General features: G+C 38.4%; 1 protein-coding gene across 8 annotated transcripts in view; it reads right to left on the bottom strand.

The window, feature by feature from the left end:
• CCDC68 (coiled-coil domain containing 68) overlaps positions 1-21,775 on the bottom strand; it is a 218,982-nt gene that overhangs the window by 4,805 nt on the left and 192,402 nt on the right. For 7 of the 8 annotated variants that reach the window (XM_081078109.1, XM_081078108.1, XM_081078103.1 and 4 more), the window contains 7 exons: positions 18,657-18,797; positions 17,507-17,632; positions 15,906-16,034; positions 10,754-10,836; positions 4,473-4,578; positions 3,099-3,182; positions 860-936 (listed from right to left, as the gene is read on the bottom strand). In XM_081078109.1, coding sequence (XP_080934235.1) covers positions 860-936; positions 3,099-3,182; positions 4,473-4,578; positions 10,754-10,836; positions 15,906-16,034; positions 17,507-17,632; positions 18,657-18,797 — 746 coding nt within the window. Of the gene's footprint in view, positions 1-832; positions 937-3,098; positions 3,183-4,472; positions 4,579-10,753; positions 10,837-15,905; positions 16,035-17,506; positions 17,633-18,656; positions 18,798-21,775 lie in introns of those variants that run through there. The other variant, XM_081078110.1, reaches the window with a different exon arrangement.

The following is a 21,775-nucleotide window of genomic DNA, read 5'->3' as shown; positions in this document are numbered from 1 at the left end:
AGACTGGTGCTCATCACAGCTCAGGCACTGTGCGGTAGTTTCAGGAAATGGGCTTCTGCCCTAGAGGGACTAGACTGAGAAATCCAAAAGCTGCAAGAACAGGAAGTTTTTAACCACTTTTTAAATGGTTCCTGTAATTACAGACTATGTTCTCTTTTACGTAATAATTTCATGGAGTATTATGGAAATGAGATTTGAGCCCAGAAGTTCTTTTTTCATTTCTTTTTCTTCTTTCTTTCTTTCTTTCTTTTTTTTTCTTTTTACAACTTGTTACTTCAGATTTTGTCAACACTGGAAAGTGACTTCCATGGTTTCAATTATCATTTTGATTGCTTTAGTGGGTCGTTACCATTGCTTGATTTGGTCATTATTAGGTAGTTACTGAAGACACTTGTTCTTAGCAATGTGGGAAATAAAATGAAATACAAGGACCTATCTCTGTCCTCTTGACATTTACAATCTCTTTGATCTGAGATACAGACATGGACAATTAAATAAGTAGAAACTACTTATGATTCAAATGCTCAGTGATGGCACAGAAAATATTTGTAATGAAGGACTGAGGATACTAGAGATGATCTCTTTTGTATGGAGAAAGTGTTGAAGCTTTTTCTACAGCAAAAAAAGAGAAAAAAATGTATCTAAATTTATTCATTCATTTATTTACTATTTATTTGTTAGGCTTCAAGGATTCAATGGTGAACAAGATTAACACAGTTCCTATTCCCAGGAGAGTAAACAAATGATTCCATAAGTATTGATACATTGGAATCTTTCTCAGGTGGGATGACTGTCACCATTCATGAATGTTCAGCACAGGTTGTGAAGGCAGATGGGGGTAGGGGAAGAAAGACCTTACCTTGTAGAGATGGCCTTGGATACCATTGTCCTAGGAGTTTCAGACCAAAGTGCTACCTTGGTTTTCAGTTCTTTATTCTAAAATTGAAAAAACACTGTGCAGAGATCACATAGCTAGCACATTTATCAGCCACATGCTTAACGCTTCTGGTCAACCCTACATCACTCTTGGCAGTAAGCTTGTCCTTCCAGCCCCTCTACTGGAACACAGAAGATAGCCAATTGAAAGTCACTATTATCTCTGAAATTACAAACACGTTCACTAGCTACGTGAACTTATTTAGCTATTTAACTTCTCTGTGCCTAATTTCCTCATCTGTGAAATATGTATAGCCATGGTCTCTTCTTCACAGGTTCTGAGATGAGACAAAAATAGGTAAAGCACTCAGCTCAGGGCCTGGAACAGATTTTTAAGACTAAAAGGTTGTTGTTTATAAACCATGCTGAGTGATTGCCCATGGATGGTATGTTTATATGATTTTCTTATGACATTTGCTTAGCATGGTGTCCTAATTTGTGTAGAATGAAAATGTCCGCTATGTACAAAATAATATAAGAAAAATATTTTGTCACGTAAATTTGCCAACAGGTCACAAAATGCTTTTAGAGACATTTCTTAGAAGGAAGAGGCTCTAATGTGTTATGGTTCACATCATCTGAGGTCCCTTGATGTAAATTGGCCAGCTCTTACTGGGCACTTGAGCGGACGCTAGTTTGGGGCCAATTATTCCAAACAATCACTGTGTTTTCAGCTGTACAGAGCTCTAAGCGTCACCTCTGTGAAACAAATAGTCTCATATAACCTAAAGAAGATGAGAATCTTAAGGAAAGCCTGAGGGTTGAAGAGTTCACCCTCCAGAATAAAGAGAACACTGGTCCTCTGGGAAGATAGAAATGACAAAATAGGGTGAGGTTTACAAAATTTAAGATGTGAAAATATTTACAACCTCTTTCTGTTCTCATGACTGTGTTCTTCCATTGAGGGCAAGTAGAAAGAGCATGGTGGAAGGAATAGCATAACAGTGTGCTGGGAGCATGATTATGGGGAGGAAGTCAGAGCATCTCTGTATTCCACGGGACAGGACAGCAAGCAGGGAGTCAAAATACCGAGGGGTAAAGTAGAATGGGTGACCAGGTCTAGGCCGTCAGTGAGTAGCCATTTGACAAAGTCGAACTGACGTAAAGGCACCTGTGGGGTCCTTAGGTACCCCCAACCTCAGCGGGGACTCCACCATACTTCCTGTGAAGCAAAGGTACTGCCAGCTTAGGACTGCAGCTGAAGGACTAAAAAGGTCTTCCCTAGTTAAGGGGGAGTAGTGGGGAGGAAGAAAAGCACGTCTCCTAACAGTAAATCATACAGTTTTATGTTAAATTTTGAAACACTGAAAAATAAGAAAATTACAAGAGGCTTCTTGAAGTGAGGCCTGAGGCAAAGCTTGGAAACCACATGGATATGGATGAAGGAAGAGTAGGAAAGAAGACACCTCAGGGTGGGAGACACCAAACCTGGCTGTCTGCCTAGAGCTGAATTTACACAAGAGTGGCCTTGACCAAGCTTGTAATTCAAGTCCACATCAAGAGAAGTTATCTTTCTCCTCCATATATTTTGGAAAATTCGGGTGAAATTTAACAGTTACTTAATGACATTTCATATTAATAACTTAATACAAAATGTTTAATAATTAATACTTTAATATTAAAGAGTACCTCCCTCAAAGCTATAATTTCTTATTCTTAGAAGATGCACATACACACATATTCACAAAAAGACACTCATATATATACATAGACACTTGCATATACACTCAAACATATCCTGTTTCCCCGGAAATAAGACCTAGCCGGACCATCAGCTCTAATGTGTCTTTTGGAGCAAAAATTAATATTAGACCTGGTCTTATTTACTATAATATAAAATGGGGCCATTATAAAATATAATATAATATAATATAATACCAAGTCTTATATTAATTTTTGCTCCAAAAATGCATTAGAGCTGATGGTCCAGCTAGGTCTTATCTTTGAGGAAACATGGTAGACACTCAGACATAGGCACACACAATCACACACAGACACATACACCCATTCACATACAGACATATTCAGTGTCATCCTGGCACATCATCATGCACAAGCACACACATACAACATTCATACAAAGGTTCCCGGATACAGTGAACACACACACACACACACACACTCACACTCACACTGAAATATACAACAGATTCCATCCTTACCTGGGCTTCAAGTGTGTTAACTTTTTCTTTCAGGTTTTCAATTCTTTTATCCTGTTCTTTTAAATTATTCTTTAATCCTTCCATCTAAGAATTAGGAAACACAATTGGAAAAAATCTTGTCAGACAACTTGTCAGAAAATGAAGTCAGGAAATTCTACAGGTTTCTGTGGTCAAATAATGTTCACCCAATAAAAAAATTAAATCCCAAAGCACTAGCAGACTCAGCAGGCTACAGAAAACAGCAGCGCAAATTGGCACCTGGGGATGAGAACATGCAGATGTTGCTGTTAAACATTTGAATCTTTGGAAAACCTGTTAAACCAAATTCAGCAGGAGTGCCTCTGTAGAAAGAAACATTGGTCATCCTTTTCTGTCTCAGCTATGTAATGTTTTCATCCTGCAGCTGCAGAAGCCAGTGGACATGACGAATGGCCATGGCCCGGCATGGGGAAACTTCCTGAGGAAGAGATCTGGTCAACCAGTGGCATGATGAGGGGTGCCTGCTTTGTTTTGGAAGAAAAGCATCAGCCAAGGGGCAACGTGAAACTGGAGAAGTGCGGTGACGAAGCTCAGAATGGTGCAGGAAGAGAGGAAACATGTAGATTCTAAGGCCATCTTGGCCACTACCAGCTTTGTCATATAACTACTGTGGGCCTCGGTTTTCTCATCTATAAAATGAAAACATGGGTCCTTTCTGGCTCTCGTGTGCCATAAGTCACTTGGTGAAGTCCTAGCCAAGCAAACACAGATGCTACATTTATGTCAGTGAGGTATCTGTATTATTTAGAAAGACTCCTTTTGGAAACAAATATTAGGTAGTAAAACAAACAAACAAATAAATAAATGTCTGATTTCAAGTCTAAAGCACATGCCCCAAACCAGATCGACACACATCTTGATGTTATTGTTGTGAGTACACAATCCACCATCCATCTGGCTGCCACCACAATAACCTTACCAGGATGTTCCCAGAGAAGAGCCAGGCAACAGCCCCGTCCTAACACACCTGCTGAGTAAATTTACATGAAACTGATCAATCATTCCTTCTTCAAGAAAAGGCTGAGCCGCCTAATCTACAAAATCTTCTAAAGAAGAGAATACATTGTCTGGCTCAGAACACTTTTTAAAAATCACAGAAACATCTAAAGGGCATTTAAACACAATTTCCCAAATATCTTCATTGCGACCACTCAAGGGGTCAGCATGCAGACAAAAGAGGGCATTGAACACAGAGCCGTGTTGTATGGAAATGAAAAGGAAATGTCAGTGGGGAGAAGCACCTCGCTGCTTGTAAAGCCCAGGCAAGCCGCTTGTATTTGGTCTTCTTGCTGTAAACATACCATCTACCAGAGAAACATGCTTGATTAATCTGACCTCCTGGATGACACCGCGCAGGTTCTGATGTTGGGAGTGAATCACGAATTGCAGATGAGAGATCTGCTCCTGGAGAAGGGAAATCTCCATGTGAAGATTCTGGCAACTGGAAATGCAAAGGAAAAATAAGAGAAAGAGATCTGTTAATGCATTCTACAGCTGTTTTGTTTTACAGCTGTGCTGCCAGGCTCTCCTTACTTGCTACACTGCTACTGGGCATCATGCGAGTAAGATGCCCAGGGCCCCATCTGCCACACACAACACACTCTGAAGATAGACAACCACAAAGCAGCCTCTAATTAGCTCAGATATAAACTTGAGTGACAATATCAATTCAAAGAGAAATTAGTCCAAAGCTCCTTTCTGGCCACCTGTGACTCCCCAGCAGGTAGTTGAGACCAGTTGTATTAAGCCAGGTAAAACACTTACATATGTAATCCGTCTTGCCTATGAGCATCCACAGGCCTCGCACCCATCAGACTGCCCAAATAATTACAAGGGGTAGCAGGGTTAGAACATGGAGACTTTACATGTAATCAGAAACCAATTTCCAATGACACAGAATTAGTATACGTTTTAGATTGCCTGTGTTTGTCTTTTTATTTTTTTGGCTTCCAACTTTTGGTAATTCTGCTACCTACAAGTAAGGCAAGAAAATAAAAGGAAGAAATTAAATTCCAGCTAATATTTTAAGTCTATACCAACAATTGTGAAGGAAGATGGGTGAAGTTTGAATTTAGATTATTCATACTTTCCTAAAACTCCATTTAGATGACTGGAATTGATTATACAGCTTTTGACTAATTTCTCTTTTGGCCAATATTATTTGAATTAAGAAACATGCAGTATGGCAAGACCAGCAAACTTGGGAGCATTGTAACTTTGAAATCACACACCTTTCTAAGTCTCAGTATAACAAATATAATCATTCCTACCTTAACTACTTTTCAAAATTATACTATAGACTGAAAGAGGTAAAGTGAATGTGCTTTTGGAAAATAAGCGTTTTACAAGATATTAATATTGTTTTCCAATTAGTAGCCAACACCCAATACAAACGCAATTTTGATATTTTATAGTCTCTTCAAATATTACAAAGGTCATGGAAACTCATGTGATACTAGAGGACATGTACTCATTAGAGAAAAGGAGTCTCCATTTTAGTTTCACGTCATGCACTAAAAATTGTTTCGCATACTTAATATGTGTCAGAGGATCTTGTTAAATCATCAGAGATCTAGTTACTATTCTGATCCAATACACCAGGGTAGGACTTGAGATTCTGCATTTCCAACATGCTCCAGGTACTTAAAGCATGGGCCATGCTTTAAGTACTTTCAGTAGTGCCAGGACTAAACCACTAAGGTTGTCTCAATTTGTTATTTAGTAAACAACATAGTCTCTTAAAGCCAAACAATTTGCAGGCCACTTGCAAGACTTAAGACCGTCTTAATTTTTTCCCTCTCTTTTGGTTTTTCATGAGAAAGCTTTAAAAATATTTTTTTTTACTAAGAAAATTAATTTCTATGAAACTCTAGGAATCCTTGCACAAGTACAAATGATTTATAATGATAGCAATGACTATTTATCCCATGAAATTAAGCAATTTATGCTATAAAATACTGTACTATTATACAACGTATATGTCACAAAATATATGTAAAATGTAGTTCATTGTTACTAGCATAAAAATAAAAACAATCTAATGTTCATCAATAGAAGACTGATTAAACGAATTATGCTATGTCCATGCTACTTTTATTTTATATATACACACATATCACAGAGATAGGCCAATAGCATTAATTTGTTTCAAAGATGATTTTGCAAAATGCTATAGAAAGAATGGTCTATTCAACAAATAGTACTGAGACAACTGGATATTCATATGAAAAAAAGAAAATTGATCCTAACCTCACCTTATAGTAAAGAAAAATTCCATGTAGATTATGGATAAAACTGGGGACCCAAAAGACTTTCAAAAGACCATATAGAAGAATATCTTCATGAATTTGGAATAGAGAAGGATTTTTAAACAGAACTCAAAACAGGATCAACCACAAAGGGAAAGACTAACAAGTTTGAACAGACAAAAATTTAGAACTTTTTGTCATCAAATACACATGAGTACGGCAGCCTCAGAATATTGGTAACACAAATGACTAATAAAGGCACTAATATATCCAGAACACATAGGGAACATCTATAAGTCAATAGGACACGTACCCCAATAGAAAAATTAGAAAGTGACTTGAAGATGCACTTCACAGAAAAGATGAGTAGAGCACATAAGGATCAAAACGGCACAGAAGGCAAACAGGAAACTGGCCCACAGCTGGGACCGATTCAAAATTGCTCCAGTGAGGAGGGCAAAAGGAAGAAAGAGCAGTCAGACTGAGAACATTACTGGGAAATAATGAGAAAGAACTTGGGATGCTTTGCAGAGGCAGACTGCCTTTGAATATTCATAAAATATTCATAAATTGATTTAAAAAATAAAAATTTCATTAAAATGTTAAAGGCAAGTATTCAGAATGCTCTCATTGTGTCCTCTGATGACCCAGAACTCTGGGACCAAAGGGAAATAAGTGTCTTTAGAAGGACAGCAGACTGGGGACACAGCGGGTAGATATTATGCTCTCCAAAATACGAAGCTCAGGAACTTTCCCCATCTATTCCATGAGAATACTACCAAAAATGTCACTGACGATACACAGAAATCTGAAATAGGTTTCAAGATGGAAGAAAAGTATTTCTAGAAGCACTCTTGAAAACACAGGGCTTTCAGACTTGCCTGCCTGCATTAGTACACTGGACAGTGCCTAAAGGAAGTTACAGGAAATCTCTTGGGATTGTTCAATAAATGTGAAACCTAGTCATCCATTTAAGGTCTTTGAGTATGAGAATATTCCTCAGTAAGCTGCCATTTGAGATCCCTTTATTCTCTGTTATGTACCTTTCAGTTAAAGCACTCAGTCTTAATAAAGCGGTACTAAAGCAAAATAGCAGGAAGAAAATATAACAAAGGCCAGGCGGAGAAGAAGCCAAGCCCTTCTAATAAATGTCTGTATCTAGGATTCATACTATGCCTCCCAATGCCTCAATATAAAGTAAATGTTGAAATTAAAATAGAATAAAAAAAAAACTTCCACTTTCGGGAAGATGCATTTTTGCCTATTATTCCCATAAAGTACAACCAAAAATCTAAAGATTATACGTAAACAAACACAAGAAGACTCTGGAAAGTGGAGAGGAGAAGGCAGACTAGCTTGGGACTTTGGAATCCAAGGCACAACAGTGAGTGCCTGGGTTTTCTTTTTGCCTCATATTTCCCAAACTTGGAGCTAAAAAAATCCAAAGCCTGAAAAAGCCACTGGGAGCAGACAACAAATCCCAAACAAAAAGAGAGGAAAATCTTGGCCCTACCCTTCTGAGGAAGGAAATGGAAGATCCCCTCTCAATTCACCTCTGAGGGAGAGTAAACAGAGTACCATTTCTGGTATTCTTCCTGTTAGATTCCTTAGCGCTCAAGAAAGGAGGTCAAGCCTATCTTTAACTTGCAGACATGTGAAAACAAATGCCTTTGCCTTTCACTAGTAATATGGAATGATCATAGACATATTTGGTTGAGGGAAAGGGAGTTCATGGAGAACTCTTTCCATCCATTCATCAGGATACTTTCAAATCTATCTTTGGGTTACGAACACTAGAGTAGCATTACTGAGCCTTGCCACACTGCCTTCTGCTCCTTACATTTACTATGCCTTTGGCATCGTGCTATCCTTTCTTAAAGAGCTTTCTGAGGTACAGCTTCTGTGGTTACTGTAAGGATTCAGTTGAAGACATTCTTTGTGGTTTTCTTTATGAGCATATCCTGGAAAATTTTCTCTCTGGCCTCATAGACATATTAAAAAGAACTGGACTTCTCCCAAAGAATGGGTTGGTTTTAGTCGTGAACATTGTGAGTCACAAAACTAGTCTTAAGTTCCTCTTTGGGTTGCCTGCTAAAAAATTTTAAATAGAGTCAGGGTCTCCTGTGAGCAGGCGTATAGCACCTCATGGCACGCAGTGTGTGGGCCAACCTCATTACTTACCTGTTCTCGCATCTCCTTTGCCTCCTCATCCAATGTATTCTCAGTTTCATGAATCATTTATAGGTTATGGAGTTTTTATAAACAGCCTTTAATTTTCTTAGAACTCGGTGTGCAGAAATATGTAATTATAAAGGGTATGGATAGCATGAGGATGGCCATATTGACACAATCCCAGACTACAACTCTTTTAAGTCTTCGTAAAGAGCATTTATTACCAGGGATTAATGCATTATGATATTTATAGGAATGAAAATTCCAGAAGAAATAAAAAGAGCTAGGTACTGAGATACAGGAAAGCAGTGAAAGTGGCAGCTGAAGCTGTGCTGTTGTCCTAAGATGCTCCTACTTTTGTGCACGTTACACATTACCCAGCACTGGGTCTATGAATAACCCTATATGGAATCGCCACTTGAGAGAGAAGATAATGAGATTGGTCATACCCTAAAGCTCCTTTGAAACTATAAAAGAATCTTATAAAAGAGTCTACCGGGGATCAGATTGCCTGCTATTTTGGATCTAATGTCTACTGCACCTTTATGGTAGCCATCACTGAATGTGACTCCCCAATGGAAGAGAGGGAAACTGAGGATCACAGCCACAAAAATAGAAGAGGCCAGGTTTACCTTTCCCAGGCCAGACCAAGCTGAAAGAATAAGCTAAGAGATAGGCACAGCTATACAAAACTCAGGAATATGTATTACTTTTGCCTGTCAAAAATGTTCCCCATTGTTATTTTCAGTGGTGGCACTAAATGGGGGGCTTGTGGGAGCCATCCAAACTACCACAGGTAAATGTACAATTTAAGTAAGAACAACGTGCTCTGACCTACAACCTCAGCTTCCAGATATCCTCTTTCTTCCCATAAGGGATTTGTCATCCTTAAGGAGCTCCTATATGTATATGGAGGAGCCAACTCACTACTTATCTTACAAACCTCAAGTGTGTTTCCCCAAAGGACAACTATAAAATGGGCCTGTGTGTTTGTCACAGGGCAGAGGGATAAGTCAGAAGCTTGCCTTATGCTCATGGTCACATGGGACTGAGGATACCTGTCTGAGAGAAAGTCTCAAGAGGTCTCCAGAAATAAAAGAAGGCAAAATTTCTTCTATAGCAGAATGAGCACAAGCTGTGCTATGACAACTTCTGAGAAGCTGAGTAGTCTTGACAAGTCACTTAACCAATTTGAAGCTCTGTTCCCTCCCTGAAAGGTCGATGGAAGGATTACATTAAATAAGGTACCTAGGGTTACTGTACAAACTGAAAGTCACAACACATGTGTCAGTAGTGATGGAAGTAGAAATATGGAGTCAACCTTGTTTTAGGAGAAGATGCTTCTGCCAAATCTTTTAACCCTCATTTGTGAGGATTAGCTTAATATATTATAATGATATACACATAGCCATATGCAAGAAAAAAACCTGTCACTTTCTTCGAAGTTATAAAAGGTGAAGAGATTTTTTTTTAACATTAGAAATGTTACCCTCAGAGATGTTTTTTAATATCAGAAATGTCAAATTGGAACACACTGAATTTTTTTATCAAAATGATACAATGAGGTACACTGCAATTCAAGTCATGGTGCCTGTCAAAGCAACATTTACATCTAAGGGAAATTAAATAACTCATAGCCCCCAGGGAAGCAGCCCTAAGCTATTCCTTGAGTAAGAAGAGGACTTCCAAAGGACTGGGGTTGGGTACCTGCCAAAAACTGTTGGTGACAATGTAGAGATTGATCCACCTGCCCAATACAGAAAATAGTATTAGGCCAATTTTTACAGTATTAGGCAAAACTCTTTCCTCTGGAATTTGAAAGGAAAACACAGAGAATATAAACCAGCTGGTGAAACCTGGGGGAGGGGAAGGAATGTCAAGGAATCATACAGGAAGAACAAGAGAAGAGTGAAACTGTACGTGTCCATGACTGAATGGGAACAACAAAATAACTGGTTTCTAAAAACTACATTAGGTGCAAAAGGGTGGTCTTCCTGTCTTCTCATGAGACGTGTCCCCTTTGTGGCCATATTTCTCCAATCTTAACCTAACAAATCACCTTTATTTGTGGTAGCTTAACCAAGTCTCTATTGCTTTAACCAAAAGAGTCTGATTCATACGGATTTCATTCTCTTGCCTCTTCGCAAGTGAATATTTCTACACACTTCTACACACTTAGGAAGTAGATTCACAAACCTTTTTGCATACATAGCATTGGATTTGAGTTGCAGCAGCTTGTTTTCCAAAGACAGCTTTCTTTCTAGCAGTGTTCTCTTTTCCTAGGAAAAAATAAGACACAATTTTTGCTTTTCTCTCTCTCTCTCTCTCTCTCTCTCTCTCTCTCTGTGTATGTATGGTGACGCATTCTTGCAAACTGTTCACAAAAGATGCTTCTCGTAATACAAGAAATGTCTTGAGTGAAAGAGGTAACTTCATATGGAGTTATGACAACCCACCCCAGTGAAGCCTGGTCAGACATTCCTCTGTATGGTTTTCAAGTAGCTCAATGTCAACTCAAGACTAGCTATCTTTACTCTCCTAGCTGTCTTTACTAGGAGATCTTTCACTCTTCCTCCAACCCCTGGCTGAAAAAGAGCCTGCTCAGTAACACTTCTCCTGCCTCTCTCCATCTCACTCCAAATGCAAAGCACCTGCTCAGTTCTCCCTAGGCACTGGCTCTCCCACCATGACACACACTTTTCCGTGAGACTGCCTTGTTGGTACCCAAGGCACCACTGTTTTTCTTGACTCCTACTTATTCACGTGGCATCTGTCAGAAAATAGAGAAATACAGAGGGTTCCAAAAAAAGTATACACATTTTAAGAAAGGAAAAAATTGTATTAAAATTGTAATACAATGAACGACACTAGTATTCATTTGATGAACGCCATCTTTTGAGCGAACATCATACTACACATGGCTACCATAATTCAATTCAACTTTGAAAAGTAATACATAGATAACATCTCTTAAAAGATGTGCACTTTTTTGGCACCCCTGGTAGTAAATGCATCTTTAGTGAAGTCTCAAGGCCACAATTGATAAAGTCTTCCTAATTAGTATGTAAGAGAAATTATGATATTAGAGAAATGCTAATGTAGAGAAACATGTAGAGAAATGCTATAATGTCATTATTAAGCCAAACTCTTTCCATCCAAAAGGAAAACAGACAAGTCCATGAAAAAACAAGCTGGGCTGATCATGTCCTTTTTTATATTTGAAGGTCAGAGATTTTTTTTTTTATTTTTTATTTTTTTACATTGCTGTTTAAAATCACTCCTGCTGCAGCATTTATATGGGTGAAATACAAAGCAGTGTTGAACAGCAAAAACCTCTGAATGACTTTGGACATGAAATGACCCGGTTTTGAAACTTCCTGGCTGCCAAAGCTTTAACCTCTCTGGGCCTTATTACTGGTAATAAAAATGAACCAAAACTCAGAAATCCAAACAATGTACAGCATGACCACATGTCATTAATTAGTGACCCATTAAAGTCATAATGGGTCACTGTTTAATAATCCGACTCAGATAATTTGTCTCTTGGAGAATTTCTCTGTGTTTGACTTTTATTATTTAATACCTGATTAGAGCCCTGACCCTGTGGCTGAGTGTTAATTTATAGATTTCTACCTGGCAGAAAAAATAACCCCAAAGGTTATGGATGAATTGCCTTAAAGAATATTAACCAGCTACGTATCTAACCTAGTAATCCTATCGTATGTATATTCCTTTTTTTTCAAAATGCCTATAAATAGCAGTTTCTCAAAATATTTTATTTTAACCAGTTTTACCATCTTACTGGTTGCCTCATTAATTGATGAGTTGAATAAAACATCCGACGTGTTTCTGTATTTTATTCTTATATTTGTATGAGTCATGTTTTTGTCTTTTTGAACATCTCTAAAATGGGGATAATATTCCCTATATTGAAAGTTGGGATGATTGAAGATAAAATAAGTGAAAGGCCTACGTGCTTCTCTGGCATATATTAGGACCTTGGTATGTAATAATTTGAAGATACCAAACACTTCATATCTTACGTGCTATGTTATTTTTTAAATTTATACTAACTTTTTCTTGTAGCATTTTTGTCACATAGAGAAATTGATCTGGGTGTAGCCCTCGTTTGAATTATTTCTGAGGGATCACCGATGTGCCTTGTAAGCTGATAATAATTGTATCATCAAAGAAACACATCACTGATAATATATTTTGAATTTGTAGGGAGGAAAAAGGTGTTTCCCAAACATTCTTCTTAATGGACTTACTCTTGATGAATGGATCTTCATATGCAGGGTTTAAGGAGACCAGACAGGTGGACATGTCACCGTTCTGCCTTGGCCACGTCCGTATTATCTAGCTTCGGGTCTTAATGCTTCCTCTTTGACAACACAGAAAATCACACTATACCAGCCAGCACTTCTCAGGGACAGTGCCTTCCGGAAAGGAAAAGGAGCTCACAGCGTCACCTAGTGGGCACTCTACTCTTCCCAAATCACACCTCTGCGGAGCTGAAGCATTCCCCCTATTCCACTGATCAGAATGGAGCAGATACCAATTTAAATCACTGCCAAATGTTAAAATCGAAACGACATAGGAACCAAGGATGTCATTTTTATCCAGCGTCAGAGATGATAGGGGCGTAATGAAAAGGACTGGAAATTGGTAACTGGAGGACTGTGGAATAGTTCCTTGTTCTCACTGTCCTCATTTATAAAATGATGAGGAACAACGAGGTGGTCTCAGAAGCACCTTTGAGCTCTAAAATTCTAATATAGCTAAATCAATGACACTAGAAAACAAATATGATGCAACAGAATTGCACTGCTAGCAAAAGGAACATATGCCATATTAAAATGCTCTTACTGGGCGTTTTTTGCTGGCTTATCACTGTGTTTACAGAATTCATTCTCCCTGCATTCTTGATTAAAGTGGAACAGATGGTGAAGGTTTTAAGTAATGTGTTCATTACCAGACCTCATACCACTAATGGCTATTTACTGGAGCAGTGGCTTGTTCAAGTGAGTAGAAAATGAATCCTTCTCCAGGGGGCACCCACTACCAGGGTGGTCTTTTATCAACCTTTGTTGTAGATATTCATTTCTAATTTGCATTTCCTTGTTGTACTCAAGCCTTTCTCCTACTAATACAACAAAAGCCTCAGTACCCCCTTCCTTCATTCTAATACCCACTCTCCACCTGAAAAACCCTTCGTCACAGTCTATAATCTCAGTCTCTCCTTAAACCAAGATGATGTTGCCCAGCTTTACTTTATTTATTTGCTTGTTTGTTTTACACGTGTAAAGTATCTTTCAACCAAACCTGTTAAAAAATAAAACAATTCCTGCGCATTGCCCTTCCACTCCATTCCCACCTCGCTCTGCCTCCTAGACATTCCGACAGGCTCCACCTTAGATGTTATTAAACTAGAGTATTCTGGAAGGTTACTGCAAGGCCTGGTTGAACCATGGGCATCTTGTCCACTCACTCTGTCACAGAGTCCTAGAGACAGCTCACTGTTATGGGTCAGTATCAAGACAAATGCTAGGTCATCACTTCTCAAAAATGTCTGCCAGTATCTGAGCCACTTAACATTTTTCTGGGGTATATCCCCTACCTTCAGTAGGCAGTAGGGGTGTCAGCATCTCTAAAGACCCCTAGGAGAAAGAATGGAGATCAGGAAAGTACCTTGAATCCCACGCAACCCAGATATACTACACTGTAATCTCCACAAAGAGAATTTATCTGTCTGGTTCATTCACAAATAGGTTATCTAGCCTCTAGCTCTGCCTGGTACCTGAGAGGTGCTCAAACATTTGTTGACTAAATAGTCAAGTGAATATACCCCAGAATTCTGAGGTGAACTCACATCTGGTACAGATTTCCTGGCGTTTCTAGGAAATACAAATTGTATTCCATTGTTCTTTGTTAATTTTCAGGGACTGACAGCTGGCCACTAAACCTGACCAGTGGTGCTGGGTTCGAGGTAATCGTAAGTCTAAATTCAAATGTGACGATAGTTAATCCAGTTGTTTGTTTAAACAATCCTATTTGCATTCCAGAATTGTCTTTCACTCTGAAATGCCAGCATTCTCTGTGCTATCATAGTTTGTTAAACTATATATATATGTGATAAATATTCTAATACTACAAAGTAGTCATCCAAATGTTACAATTTGTCCAAAACATCACAATTATAAACTGTCATACTTGGACAAACCAGCTCCTTGAGAACATTCTAGGACAGTGATTTTGGCTAAAGTATAATACTCAGTAAACCACTGCACAGCACAGATGTAGCCGTATATTATTATTACTAGGTTCAGTTAAGTTTAGGCTTATTTAATTTTCATTATTTCCTCACAGGACCTTCATTAAGATTATAAATTCAGCCAAATACATAGTGTTATAAATTAAATTCTTGGGACATATTTAAAATCTAATCAAAGTTCCTTTGGCAAGAAATGTGACTATTGAAATGTGATGCTTTTGAAGTGACATTTCAAAAATGGCATTAACTCAGGCAGACTCATTAAAATAAGGCTGAGAAGAACAGAGGCAAATCAAGGAATTAATATAATAAATATAAAAATTTATTAGAAAATATTTACTGGAAGTCAAAGTCTATATTCTTATCTATCCCCAATTTAGTTTCCGAGAAGCCAATTTTCTATTAGTTTGTTTTGCTACTAAAAATAGTATATTTGAAAAAAAACAAAAACAAAAAAACATTATATCTCAGTTTGTCTGAATTCTAAATTTTAAGGCATGCATAAATATTAAATTTCTGTGCTCACTTTTTGTATATATTTGGAGTGCTAACTACTTAATAGTGCAAGAAACTTTTAATTTTCTTTTTGTTCTATTACTACTTTCCCTGGATTCTGTTTTTTGAAATTTCCAATTTCCACAGAATGTCTTTTCCATATGTGAACTATGTCTGTCCTAGTGCAGCTATAGGTTTTTACAAACCTAAAGTGGACGTGGGTGGCCAAAGTGGACCCTTGGCTGACTCGAATATGTAAAAATGCGATGATTACAGGGATCCTCTATATTGTTACTGGTAAAAGGTAGACTGTGTGATTCTTTCTGTTGTTTCCATTCACAGCCTCTCCTGGTTCCCCTTTCTAAGTCATACATTTACTAGGAGAAAGTGACAGATAGTGATGACTGAAGTATTTATAGAGAGGTAAATTACTGACAGTAAAGAAGAACCTAACATCACTGTATATTTCCTAAAGTCTTAGGAGTTGCACAGAGTATTTCTAACTCATGTTATCTTATTTATTTTAGTGTTACTTTTTTAATTCTGGGAAGAAATCCCTTTAATTATCCAGGCACTTACCTTTTCCATTCTCTGTACAAGGTTCTCCAAAGCTGTGATTTGATTATGTTTTTCTTCAAGCTTTTCAGCAACTTGATTCAGATTTTCAACCTGTTGTTTCAATTTCTGCTCTTTTTCAAGTTTGATAACCTTTGGTCAGAAAAACAGTTGTCAGACTATTGATTTATTAAATCTATACAGACATTATCTCTTTTTCCAAAACAACCAAAAAAAATCGAATAATTCACACATGGTTAGGATTCATTTTTGAATTCAGTGTTTCTTTCAAAAGAAACCTGATGGATGACAACAATGCCAAAACAATGGAGAGTAAATAATATGTAAATATTGTTCCCAGAATGTTTACATTTGTTACCATAAACCATACTACGAGAACAGGTATCAGAAAGAGAGACACTCATTTAAGAAAAGCAACGTTTTTGACTTTTTGTCCACCAAATGTATCTAGAACAAACATAAAATCTTACCTGTTCAAGTCAAAAATGTTTTATTTTTAAGAGAAAGTGTCATAAAAGAATAATGATCCTACTGTGTCAGGGCAGGTAGCCGTCCCTGGAGAGTAGTCTTCAAGGGGCCGCCCAAAGGCCATCCTTGGGCGTGTCGCAACTGACTTCTAACTGACACGCCCACACACATTTTCATGTATATTTAATAGAACTTGAGATTTTACGGTTGAAAAAACAAAATGTCTGACTTCCCTTGAAAACACCAGGTAGGCATTCCTACCAGCCAACTCCAGCCTGGGGCTGAGTCCCCTGGCAGGGACATGGGCACGCCAGTTCCTGCAGGGCCACCCCTTACACAGGGCACTAGGGTCCACACAAGCCTCACTTCACAGTTCCAAGCATTCCACCCCAGCATGAACGAGTATCCCAGTTTTGAGGTTTGGCAAACATGCACACATCCACACTCACATATTTATTTTTCCTTTTCCAGTCCTACAATATATTCCTCAGATAAAGTTTTATTGGTCCTAGACTATATACTTCAGACTTAAAGAGAAACAACAAACATATATGTGGGTGTGTATGATATATATATACATATATACATATTTATGTTTTTTTATATTTTTAATTTATATTTTTGTGTATATATGAAACATGTAACATTTGTATATTTCAAAATATATTCGTACACATACACACACGTTTTTGTTTGTTTAATCTGAAGAGTGTATTCTAGGACCCAAAGCATTCTGAAACCATTTATCTAGCCCAACTCGTTCATTGTAGAGACCAGGAAATCGAAACCCAAAGAGGTGGAATGACTCCACCTGGGTTGGCCAGGTAGTCAAAGGCAGAACCATGAGCTCCATCACTGACACTGTCTCCTGGGACAGTCCTGACTTCTAGGACTGTCTCCCAGAAGCCTGTGCTCTGCAGGGCTCTGGGCAAGAGTAGCAAGACAGCAGCTTGGCAAGCTCTGGGTACCCTGCTAAGCAGGGGTTAAGGTTGATCAGCACAGAACATGGGCACCCTGCCTTCCCAGGGCTTGCCAAGTCACGTGGCCATTGCTTGTTTCACATCCAGCTCCGCCAAAACGAGGGATATGAATGACTGGGGGTCAGTTCTCCAAAAGACAAGCTGCTAGCTGAGTACCTGGAGTAAGTGTTTACTGTCCTCATGCTTATTTCTGACTTCTTCAGACTGTGTTTGATAGATTTCAAATACTCTCTGGGCCGTGTTTCTCAGGGCCGCTGCTCCGGCTTCTCTGGAGGCTTCCAGCTAGGGAAAAAAAAAAAAAAAAGAAAGAAAGAAAAGGTCACTGTGCATGTTTTGACATTTACAGTAAAAAGAGTTTAAGGCAGAACAGTTTGATGGGCAATTAAAAACACAGAGGCTGTAGTTGTACCACTTGCTCCTTGTAGACAAGAGATAGGAGAAAAGATGCTGTTATCTGGTAAATTGAAAAATGAGAAACCCCTATGTAGTGGGGCTGTCATGTAGGCAGATTTGCCCTGGCCAGGCCAAACCGCAGCTCCACGCACCTGAGGGCCCTGAGTTTATACTCTGAACTCTTCAAATAATTCCATGGTGCCCTATCAGCATGTACACTTATTTGCAAGCATTTTATCATTAGTGTCCGCGATGGTGCTACTAAATGATGTCTCTTCCTGAAATAGCACTGAGACACAATTGGAATTGTAAAGGCAATAAAGGTAAAGTGTCATGAATCCTTCAATGATGTCACCTAAAGAAATAATCAAGGATGGCTGAAAAGATTTACCTACCAAGATATTCCATTGCAGAACTATATATATATAATGAGTGAAAAATGGAAAATAGGAAGTATCCAACAATAGATTCGTGAAACAAAAGAGTAAGGCATTTGACTGTGAATGATCTAATTAATATTTATTAAATATGTAAAGACTAAAAATTTATTGCAGTAAGAACACTTAACATGAGACCAACTCTCTTAACAGTGTTTCAAGCATACAATACAGTATTAACTACAAGGACAATGTCATACAGCAGACCCCCAGAACTTATTTACCTTGCACAACTGACGATTTTTACCCATTGAACTTTTGTAAGATCTTTTTAATAATACAAGTAGGCCCCCAAATAAAACAGTGATATTTAACTGATGAAATGTCAAAATGCTCCTCTACGTATGTGAGCGTCTGTATAGATCTGTGGTTGCGTGTGGCAGTTAGTTGTCTTCTTTCACAGATCCATCCATATACCTACCCTATGGGCGCAAAGGCTTGAAATACAAAATCAGAAATTCCTTCTATGGCCATACCTTGATTTTCAATACTTCGTTCTCTTTGCTCATTTCTAAGAGCTGTAGGTCTTTTCCTTTTATCCTTTCCACGAGCAGATCCAGACTGCAACAAGAGGGATCCATTTCAGAGTCAGAGCCGTTTTGAATGTTTCCACAGCGCTGAAATGAACAAACATGGAAGTCTCAGACCTGTCTTTTCCCTTCCTCTACAAACTCTGACAACAATAATTATCACTCTGTATTACATATATCAAGAAAGATTCAGGTAAGCACAAATAAAACACATCTTTGGAATCTCAAATATCAATGGGGACTTCAAAATGAAGCAGCTGGCCTCTATATTTGCTCAAATTTGAATAGATTCTTAAAAGATGTAGAAGTACATCTTTTATGTCTTTTACATTGCCTACAGTTTTAAATATACCATTAAATCCTTGTTAGGAAATAAATAAAATCCACAAGTTCAGGTTTTTTTTTTAATCTAAGTTATAGACATAAATGCATTTTGGTCATATTGCATTAAAAACTAATATAATCAGATCTAATAGTTACAGTACATAATATTCAATGTTCAGTAATGCTTTGTTGTAATCACCCTTTTAAATTTCTAATCAGAGATGTCAGAATTGAATGTTACTGCCAGTGTAATTCTGTGTAAGCTCTAGCTCATTGAAAATACACTTAGAGCATAAAATCAATCTCACCTGGAATCTAGTAAATGTGGAAGTAGAAAGGAAATTTGAAACCATTTAACTCAACCACATTAATTTTCCAGACACGAGAACTGAGAGACAGAGCCCAAGTTTACACAGCAAGTGGGTGGGAGAGCTCAGGATATAGTCTCTTAGTTGTCCATCCTGTGCTCTTTCTGATCTTCCCAATTATTTCAAGATAGACCAAGGAGTGACTATACAATTATACATACCCTACAACTATAACAACTTTTACTTATTAAGCATCTATTATGTGCCAGGTAATCTTTTAGATGTTTTATACACACTTCCTTGTCAGGACACTAGTAAGCACTATGTCCATTATACAGATGAGGAAATTGAAGGTGAGAAAGTTTAACCAACAAGCTCAAGGTTATACTTAAAACAACTGCCAGAATTAGGATTAGAATCCAAGTTTGTTTAACAGCAAAGCCCATGTCCTTTCCTGTACAATAGACTACATTTACAGAAATAACTAAAAAAAAATTAGTGCATATAAATAATATAGTCATCATAATTCTGTCAAGGTTTTGTTTTTTTTCTATTTCAGGCCTTAGTGCATACTTCTCACTCTCTGTATACAGAGCAGGCATTATTTTCTTTTTTTATTTGTTAAAGAATACTTGAGGGAAAGACTCTTGTAGAAGGTAGATTACCGGCTGTGGTAGCTAGCTACAAAGGTCATAGGTCAGTGTTCTCAAACTTTAACATGCATAGGAATCACTTAAGGATAGATGTGGTTAAAATGCAAATTCTGATTCAGGAGTTCCAGGGTGGAGCTCTAGCTGCTGCATATCTAAGAAGCTCCCTGGTGCAGCAGATGCTGCCGGGACTGTTCAGAGTAGCAGTATAACAGAGTGAAATGCTCAGTCTCTCCGACTCCATCTTGTTCAAGCCTGCTTTGTTTCCAGGGCTTTCAGGTTAATAGCTTCTTGCCTATGGACATGCTAATCATTAGAGGAATTCTGCTTGCCGTTTCAGTTTTAGCCCCTTACCAGACAGTGCCTCTCCAGAGGACATGAGGGAAGTATGTACAGAAAATCCTGGATGTTTATCAAAGATTTGCAGAAACCTTGTGACCTGACTCACATCAACTAGAATTCACAGACTAAGAACAAGGAAGTTTCACAATCTTCTCAGACCCCTGCTGGTGCCTGGATGTCTGTGGTTGTCAATCACCTCTTGCCCCTCCCATTGCCATGAAAGAAAGCTGAACTATGCATTTTTTGAAGATGGATTTGAGGTACCACTAGGTCTCCTGTCTTCTCAGTTGACGACTTCTCAATCAATAAATCTTTCCTTACTCCAAATTCTGACATTTTGAGTTTTGGCCTTTTGAAGCATCGGGCATACAGACTTTGGTTCTATAACAGGAGAGCCCTACATCATTATGGATAAGTCCCTACAGCAATGCTGCCTAGATACTGAAGGGGGAGGAGCTGATTTTTGATGCTCAGTGTGTCTGCTAACATTCTGTGGTTTGAGATGGCCAAGCAGAGACACTGGCAACACAATTCATCTCCATTCCTAAGAAGCTACTCCTATCAAGGTCCCCCAAACCTCCCCATTGTTATTACCAGTGGTCAATGTTCAGTCTTCAATTTACTTGACCCATGGACACTGTCTGACACAGAGGGCCCTCCCCCCCTTTCTAAAGCCCTTTTTCGCTTGGCTTCAGTGACTCCATTCTCTCCTGTCTTTCCTCCTAATTCATGAGCCTCTCTTCTCAGTCTCCTGTGATGCTTTTTCCTCTTCTTCCCAACATTTAAATGTTGGAAATCTCAGGACTCGGTGCTTAGATTTTCTCTCATTTCTATCCACACTCACATGCTTGGTGATCTCCTCCAGTTTCAGAAGTTAAAGTACCATCCTTACTCCCCAAATCTTTATCCTGTAGTCTGGACCTTCTAGCCTAGATTTCTACCCTCAATTCCAGAATCAGATATCCAGCCACCCAGGAGAAAACGCCACTTGGAGTTCTCTTAGGCAATCAATATAACCAAAACTGAATTTTTAATCTTTCCCATCAGTCACAAATATTAACCTTTTTTCCAGTTTCAGGACACTTAAAATAATTAGAGCTAGTTATGTTAGTTTGGGGGCCTGAGGATGATTCAAGGAGACTATGTTTATGTACCATACCTATGGCTGGTGTTCTTTGGCCATATTCAAGAGTAGACAACACTGACATTGACAAGATGCACTTGGATTAGATCAAGTTTAATGTGACATAATCCAGACAAGGTTAAGTGCAGAGTGCTTAACTTTAAGAAAATAAGGCTAGTTGCAGAGGAAGGGGTGCCTTTAACCTTATCAGCTGTCTGATCACTTGGCCTAATGGCTTCAACTGTGTTTCCATTGGTGTGGCCCAGGTGAGCCTAAAAGCTTGTATCTTTGTCTGTCATTGGGAAATGTTGCTGCCAT

The sequence above is a fragment of the Rhinolophus hipposideros genome, assembly GCF_964194185.1.
Source record: "Rhinolophus hipposideros genome assembly, chromosome: 17".
Taxonomy (NCBI): domain Eukaryota; kingdom Metazoa; phylum Chordata; class Mammalia; order Chiroptera; family Rhinolophidae; genus Rhinolophus; species Rhinolophus hipposideros.
Note: the sequence above shows the minus strand (reverse complement) of the source record. Positions and strands in the feature narration are given on the sequence as shown.